The sequence below is a fragment of the Pholcus phalangioides genome, unplaced genomic scaffold (assembly GCF_987345545.1).
Source record: "Pholcus phalangioides strain wild (caught in Gottingen) unplaced genomic scaffold, Ppha-v1.0 ptg000013l_1, whole genome shotgun sequence".
Classification (NCBI taxonomy): domain Eukaryota; kingdom Metazoa; phylum Arthropoda; class Arachnida; order Araneae; family Pholcidae; genus Pholcus; species Pholcus phalangioides.
In genome coordinates this window covers 33,432,345-33,441,295 of record NW_028301606.1, presented here as the reverse complement: position 1 = coordinate 33,441,295, position 8,951 = coordinate 33,432,345, and the positions used below count along the sequence as shown (strand labels likewise).

Sequence of the window (8,951 nt, the reverse complement as noted above, 5' to 3'; positions counted from 1 at the left end):
GAGTCACAAATCCAGCAACGGTAGAGTGCAGCAGATTCCGGATGTATACATGACACCTCTCGGCGGATCGCCTTTCAGTTCCTGCAGATTCGTACGGGGACGCGGTAGCCCAGGTCGATAATATACTCGCCTAAAGTGCTAAGGATGTTTAGAGGTGTCTAGAGATGTTTAGAGATTTTTTATACCCGGTTCATCCTTGTCACAAAACTTTCCTTACCCAGGGGTACAACAAAAACAGCAAAACTGCTACCGCAGGGAACATTTTTTATACCCCATCGAGGGTATATAAAAAAGCCTGCCGTTCGGAATCGGCAAGTACGTCCCGGTCTAATTAGCCCTCGTGTGCAGAAAATGATCGTGATTCGACAAAAATGATCAAATGATCGAATTGGATCGACCGGATCCATACGCCTGGGATTTTAAATATACTCATAACCAGAAGGCTGCCGGTGTCAAATCTGAAGACCGAGGAGGCCATGGGAACCTTCAACATCTGCTGATGATTTTGTCTTCCCCGAACGTCTGTATCAGGAATGCATCGACCGGAGTAGCAGTGTGACTAGTTACTGCATCTTGCATAAACGTGAAGGTAGAAAGAACGACCTTCTCGCGCAGAAGCGTTCAATAACACTGCGCGTTCACCCATTGACTGGGCATTGCGTTTCCAAGAAGAAGGGTCCTATGATGAACGAACCTGTGAAACCACACCACTCTGTCACGTTTGGGGAATGCAATGGTTTCTTCGTGTACTCGCGTGGACTAAACGTCTCTCACATGCGACAGTTATGAGTATTAACTTCGTCATGAAGCAAAAAATGATCTTCATCTATCCACAAGATATAAAAGACCCAGGTGGATACTGTTGTATTTTGGAGCAAGCCCACCCCGTAAATGCTTCCCTCTGTACGGTATCCGCTGGTAAATGTTCATGGCTCGACTGCAATGTGTATGGGTACAGATCAAGGATTCCATGAAGGATATTGCGTATCGAGGATGGTGAAAGCCCAAGCGTCTCGCAGCTTCTCGAGCACTAATGGTCCCTGCAGCTTATTCGGACACTAACGTTTCCATTTCGGCTGCAACACGCGGTGGATGTCCCTTTCTTCAACGTGGTCGTGCGGGTCTTACACGATCCTCCAGCGTTCCAGTTTCCTCAAACCACTGAACAAGCTTTATGAGGCCTGTCGCTGTTTCCGCATTTAGAGCTGTTTCTTCCCGACTTTCCTCCGTTTTATGAATTCGAATATTTCAGTGAACATTTCACTTAGAAACGTGGATTTTTTTCTTCTGGCATCATCAGAGACAGGACAACAACTTTTTTTTGGGGTCTTGGGGCATACGGGAATGGTATAGAAAGTTAATTTTGTTGTTTCAATAAAAATTCATTCCTTTCAAACACAAATGTCACATATCTGAGTACTACAAGTTATTTGAATACTTTTTCTAATTTAAAATATGTCTCTAGGATCAACGGTTCGAGAGTAAAATGTCATATCTCCTGTTTGCTATGCACACTGTGTATCACAGATGAATATCTATGGAATATATCTCGAATTCTCATTGTCCTGATATAATACAACACACATTTTATTAATTGATCACAGGAAGGCATTTGTCTATCAGCATTTCATCGTCAGCCCCGTTGATAATACAATATGTTGTCATATTGGTATCGCCAGCTGATGTGTTTGTTTACTTACCGATCTTTGTTCAGGCAAAGTACAATACATTAGCTTTCACACAAATTCAACATGGTAAGTTAATGAAATCATGCAATGCCTAGAAATCAGCTAATGGGGAGATTCAACTACGATACACATTTGTCGATTAGTGGTAGAAATTGCGTCTATATAAATCGCCATTGCTCAGTTAATCACAGTTCTGAGAATGACTTTTTTAATAATATTATAATTTTTCTGTAATTTTTAATTCTATATTCATATTAATAAAGTGTATAAGTGAGATATCTCCACTATGATATTCGTTACACTTTAAGTCCCAATTAATAATCCCTAGAGAGCAATATTAATTCACATTAAAAACATAATTCAACAATGCGATACTTAAAAGTGAAATTTTCAAAACAGCATTTTTTTCCCAGAAAACATAATTACCTTTCCCAGAGAAATTTTCATAATTCATCGCTTTATATTCATTTTCATACAAGCAATGTCACAAAATTTTAAAAATATACAGGTGAGTATACTGTATATAAAATGATAAATAATCCGCGGAGTCTATATTCTAGGATCTGAATACAATTTCGAATTGCTGCAGTAATATAATTCCTCACAAAGACTTTGAAATTGCGTGAAATCTGTTTCTGACATGGAGTTTATAACAAAAATGTCAAACGTAGTGTGAAAAACATATATTTTTAGAGAATATCGATTTTTTAAAAGAAACATTGCATGTCACCGTACTTTTTCTGGTGTGTTGTAGGCTTTTATGTTGGTGTATAGGTTGTCCTTTTTTTTTACATTGATAGTTAAAAGCACACAACAAAAGGATTTACCTAGTTTACCTAGATGCTTCTCTATCTCGGTTCTGTCCTTTATTCAGCATTATAGTCGAAAAAAGATCAGAATAAAAATATTGCAGTCGGCAATGATTATGATTAATATTTTTACATTTTTTATGACCTTCTCACAAAATCCATTCCAAAACATCATGTTTTCTCTCTCTCTCTCTCTGTCTGTCTGTCATATTATCATTTAAATTACGAAGTACTAGAAGAAGTTTATATATGATCGAGCATAAAAATAGAATATTTGAAAATTTCATTATTGATTATTTTTTTACATATCTCTGCATTAGGTTTAAGCAAAGGGCTGAGGTGTATAAAACCATCAGATATACTAACAAATAAATCCTTTGTTTCTCTTAAAATTCAACTTTTTTCTTCAAAAATACTCCTTCCTCATATTTTAAATACATCGGATCCGCTCAATCGGATAACAGTTAAACGGATACTCCGCTTAAATGGATAAAATCATCCAGCAGCAAAATTTATCTTATAGAGAAAATGTTTAAGTTCTCCCCACTTTTCCCATAGCCTACCGGCAAATAACTATACTTTTCAGTATGGATGGAGGTCCAATGGACCCACACCGAATTTCCCTAAGTTTACTGCAGCAAAGATATATGAAAATGATTTTTTTTAAAAAGTGCTATATAATAAATCGAATAACAGTTGATGAGATTCATTTATTAACACAAGGTTGTTAAACACAAAAAAATAAATTACAATGTGTGTTAAATACTCTTTACATGACCAGTGTTTCATACGAGACCTCGGCTTTTCTGAAGAAGAAGAAAAAAACCTCGATTTGTTGGGGTAAATCGAGAAGCTATCCATACTTAGAATAAGACAACCGTAATATTTATTATGGTCATTGTATAATATTTTATCATGCGTATACAGTCAAACCTCGTTAATGAGTCACTCTTGGGAGAGCAAAAATATGACTTAGTAAGCGGAGTGACTCGTTAAACGGAGTAGGCCATAGCTGTGCCAATTCCTGTCTGAGGATAATCGGGATTTCCAAAAAGTGATCAGTTAAGTGGAGTGACGTGTTAACGGGGTCACGCATTAACGAGGTTTGACTGTATATTGCAATATGCTAAGTACATATGTAAGCTTTACATTTCTTGCAACCGTTTCTTGTCTTGCTGCTCTTTGTGATGAAAAGATTTCACATCGAGTGTTTTTCTTAGGTGACTCATCATCATCACCGTGGCTGCCTGATGAACCGCCTTCGAAAACTGCCAATTGTTTTCCAAGTGAAATCAGAAAGCTTCTTTATTTCTGGCATAGAGGTATGGTGTCCAAAACCTTACAGCATACTCCAGGACGAACTAAGCCTCACACTTGCTATAGCCTCCTGTTGTGCTATAGCAAGAACCCAGAATTTTATAATATTTTTCCGTGGTTTAGTGGGTATGTACGGCCTAAAAGAATAATTCCTTTCGAATCTAACAAATTCGTCGTCCACCGTACGTTATTGTTGAAATTTCTTGGCTATTTTTCTCATTAGAAAGACGGCCACATGCCATTATTTGAAAAAAAAAACAGAACGAAGTTCCATTCCTACTAGCAACTATTTTGAAAAACCTTGCTTTGAGCAAGCACCAAATGTAGCTTTGTCCACTTGATTATTCCGCTTGCCTCGGCGGCACCACCTACATTTTTGCTGTGCAACAATGGAAAATGAGACCTTTAAGGACAGGGGACACGAAAAACTGTGATGAAAAATTCTGAAATTTCATTTTTTTTCATAAAATTCAAATTGGTATTTGTTATTGGTCCCATTTATATTTCTAGCGCTTGTGCCCGAGTGGCAAGATGAGCAGAGAAGTTCTTTACTGATCGATCCTGGGTTGATTACCGATAGAGGGCAACTTCAACTCCGCTAGTTGGAAATTGTCATATGACGATATATGACTGTAGGTGGTGTGCGGTAAAGTTATATCTCTGGACATTGAAAGCGCTTTTGGTACGAATCTGTGCTATGCAGAATAGCAGAAATATCTGTACCACCGCAGCACGAGGCAATTTTGCGTGAAATTCTGCACGATCAACAAGCAGTGATTATGAATGACGTGGAGTCGACTACTGAATCTCTCCAGAAAAGAGCACCGCAATGGTCGGGATTGAGCACTCTTTTATGGAATTTAATTCTCGATGAGCTGCTAAAAATGGAGTGATCAGCCAACGTCCGAGTCCACGCCTTTCCTGATGATATACTTGCCATTGCGTCTCACCCCACGATCAAAGAAACTGCAGAGCTAACGGAAAAGACATCCCCAATCCATTACAAGTTGGTGACCTCTTCATAGCTTTTGCCTGTAGGCGAGCAAAACCGAATTTCTCTGGATCACAGACTAACATAAAATAATCAAAAATCCAATTTGTGGTAAATCCCTTATCTCATCCCGGTACTATTAGGCAGACACAAATTACAGTTCACGGAATAGTGTATATAATTCTGAATTTTCACTTTTCTTCTTCTCTTTAGTTTATACAATAATTTAAGCCTAAGGCCAACCCTTGCATATTTGACTAATAATTCCAAACAATGCTAGATAAATATGAGTAGATAAATTCATAAAATAAGTCAAAAACATAATGCTAGTAGCAAAATAAATTCAAGAACAAAGAATAAACACAACAACGTTCAAGTATTATGTAAGCAAATTCTTTAGCCATTTTTGACCCCCCCCCCCTTGTCAGCAAAATTTCGTCATCAGCTCTGCCCCTCTGAATCTTAACTCATGTTTTCATAAAGAGTTGTTGAAGACGTAAGCATTATCCAACCCCCCCCCTGTCATCAAAAGTCAGCAAATCGGACCCCCCCCCCTCCATCGATGATGACGTAATACTTGAACGGCCCCTAACTGGGGTGAACCACGAGAAAGCCTACCCCGATTTGCACATTCATCTGGAATGAGAGGGATAGACGGCTTTCTCTCAGCCCAAGATATCAAGGAAACAGCTATTCTATAGATATTATGCTGAGGTGAACTCGGAAAGAAAAGTAATCTTGTCTTGCCCTCTTTCACATACCGGACAAGCATGCCACCATCTAAACCACTGAAGACATGACCCTGCCATCCTTATTTCACGCGTTGTGGCATGAAACGCTGAAGTAGAGGCATTAGTAGTCTCTCTCAACTTCAGGAAATGGCCCTTGGGTAGGACGGTTCAGAGAGAGATAGATGGCTTTTTCTCAGCTCGAGATATCAAGGAAACAGTTATTTTCCGGATTGTCTCCACAGAGACTCGAACCCCGGTCCTCTTGCATACCGGGCAAGCATTCTACCATCTACCAAACATGTCATTATTAAATTTTATTGTTCTGTGAGTGTCATTGATGTTTTCGATAAAATGAATCCATTCAGTTCACAATGTGATCGGCATCGTAAAGCTTTCTTACGAATGTATACTATTTTACAATGCTCAAGGCTTGGTGATTATTTATGTTTTCCATTACGCACATGTAGGCTCTTCGCAAATTTCTCAAGCACATCATAGTTCACACGTCAACTGTTAATGCACATTAACCACTATATACATAATGTTTTATTGAATGAAACATTCGGAATTAATGGAGAATATGTTACACTAAGTAAGATTTAAAGGCGAAAAAAAGAAAGAGGGGGAGTATGTACCCCTGACTCCACGTATTCAAGGTGTCTTCAACGCGTACATTTAATTACTGTTCTCTGTTGAGCCAATACAGGGCGCTAACTTTCATAGTGATAAGTAAAAACTTTAGGTGTTGTGATCAATAATCAATGATCACGAAAATGAAATGAAAATTATATGTATTTACAGTTTATGAAATATAATGTCTGTTTGATTTTTGATGCATGATTTATTCCAGAAGCTTTAATAATATTGATCCTTCACCAGTTTTCACTATAGAAATTATACTAACGTTGTAAAATCGCAATTGACTTGTTTCCCACGTAATCAGATATAGTGTGCCGGAATCGTTGATATCCGACTAAGCGGGGCCGACTGTACTATAAATACCTGCCCAATTCGATATTTGATTGTTTAAGGTAAAATCTTGAATAGAAATAAATTTATTTGTAGAATCAAATGCAAAATAATCCAGGTAAAACAATGAAAGAACATAACTTTTGCAATTATCAAAGTTTTATTTTTTACAGGATTGGAGGAAAAAAAATATTACTTTTCCTCTATTAGTTTCAACCAAACCAAAATTTCAACCATAAAACAACATTATTGATTTTTGTTCACGTGTAACCAATTATCCAGTGCATAGGTAGGATATGTAGGCTAATTTGCGAGTTAATGTCAAGTGTTTAGCTCCATCATGAACAAAAAGAGCAACAGATTATTCTCCAGTCGCCTCTAGAGTTTCCGCCCTCTAGTGGTAGTAAAAGAGCCAAGTCCTCTCCACTCCTACCTTTGGGCTAAGCAAAGCGCGAGCGTTCCAGGACTTTTAACCATCAGAAAGTGCGCGGATTCCACCAAGAGAAGAGGATTTTCCTCTCGGCTCTGTCCAGCACGTGGCGAACCCACACATACACGGCGAGGGACAGAAGTCATGGCTAGTATACTGTGCTCTTTGCCAAACCAATTATGCACTGTTTTATGGATTACCGCAATTTTTATTCTGAGATCCGGTGAGTTTGATATCTTTGAAAAATTTCTACAAATATTTTCAAATTTTCGATGTGAATTGAAATTTTCTCTCGCGCGTTTTATGATTTCGTCGTTAATTTTTCTTGAGTTAATTTTCAAATTCAATATAAGGTGCGTATAATTTTGAATTATACGCACGTATAATTTTGAATATTAAGATTGAATTCATATTATTTATCTAAACGGAATGCATATCTATCTAACTATGCATATCTAACGGAATATAATTACTAAATAGCATCAGTAAGGAAACCGTTAGTAGTAGAATTTGTAAATAACGTGCACAAAAGGAGTAAAATAGATTTTCACAATGAAACATTGTTCCGAAAAATGTTAATATTTGACTTAGCCTGATCTACTATATTCATCAGTATACATATTTATCTCGATAGGGTATGCACATTTTTTAATAAAACTATGCAACTTTTTTTGCATGAAGTTTTTTCTCTCGTGAGACATGTGCAAACTTTAAAAAATGTTTAAAGCCTCTAGGTATTTTTTTTTCACATCTACAATTCAATTTTAAAATAACGAAAACTAGAGGTTCAACTATTTTTTCTTATCGTAACGCAATGCAAATATGTGAAGTAGTTCGTGTTTTATTTATGAAAACGAATTCCATTGCTGTTTTATGCATGAGGCCAGGTGTTTCCTTTGCGTATTCCTGTGTCACAAGTCGAATTTTCGGATATAGGGGAATGATTTTTATTTAAGAAATTACTTTTTTTCTGCTTGGGTAGCTTTTCATTGTGTTTTACTGAAAATAAAGAAAATAAATTCACATGGAATTCATATCGTAACGAAATATAGGTGATATAAACTGCGTAAGACTATTTCGTCAGTATAAAATTTACCATTCATGTCTTCTGCTAGATAAATTTTATGACAATACATGCTTATTTTATAACATACAATTCAGATATTTATGAATTTATGTAATTGCATTTAATAAAAAAAAACATTGATTTTTCACAAAAAATCGATGAAAAGTAAAAATATTAAATTTCATATCATAAACTTTTTACATTTTACCGTATCGTATGTAGATAAAATAAAGAATTACTGATGCAAAATATACAGATAAAACCAGTGGTGACTACAAATTCGATTTGTGTTTCACAATTTTCAGGGATACTTTTATTTTTCTCCTGGTTTGGGATTAAAAATATTATCTCTTACTAATAAGTTGGAAAAAAAATGCATTAGTGAATATATTTCGCTAGTTTCCCATGAGGCATTCACTGGTCAAAGTCCTATACTTTGCATAATTATCCACTATACATTGCGAAATCCACTTATTGCTCAAATGAAAATGCAGTAATTGCATTTACTTTTACATACGACTAATTGGGACTGAAATCACTAAAAAGGTGAGGAAAAACGCAATTACATTACGTGATGTATGACCCACTTTTATTATATGATATTCACAGAAAATGAAATTAGAAAACTAAAAAAAATTGATTATGATCTCTTATAACTATTTTTTTTTAAACAGAAGTAACTTTTTTTCCTCTTTTTCATTTCAATTCCTTGGATTTCTAAAACATGTGAAGCAATTAAATATTATATTTTTAATCGAGTTCCGTGATCTAAGTTCTTCAGTTTTGATCGCGACGTGAAGAAAAGAAACTATTTGGTTTGGAGTTTTTCCCCGGCAATTGCCTATAAAACATATTTTAATTTTTCCATGTCAATTAGTTTTATGAAATTTAGAAAAAAAACGGTATGTTTTTTAGGGTGATCCCAAAAATTTAGATAAAAAATACATTAC

The 8,951-nt window shown here is 36.1% G+C and overlaps 1 protein-coding gene across 4 annotated transcripts in view; it reads left to right on the top strand.

Annotated features, from left to right (window-relative positions):
* Nucleotides 1-7,001: 7,001 nt before the first annotated feature.
* LOC149078980 (cell adhesion molecule Dscam1-like) overlaps nucleotides 7,002-8,951 on the top strand; it is a 248,824-nt gene continuing 246,874 nt past the window's right edge. For all 4 annotated transcript variants that reach the window (XM_089241226.1, XM_089241225.1, XM_089241224.1 and 1 more), the window contains exon 1: nucleotides 7,002-7,158. In XM_089241226.1, coding sequence (XP_089097352.1) covers nucleotides 7,080-7,158 — 79 coding nt within the window. In that variant the 5' untranslated portion in view covers nucleotides 7,002-7,079. The remainder of the gene's footprint in view (nucleotides 7,159-8,951) is intronic.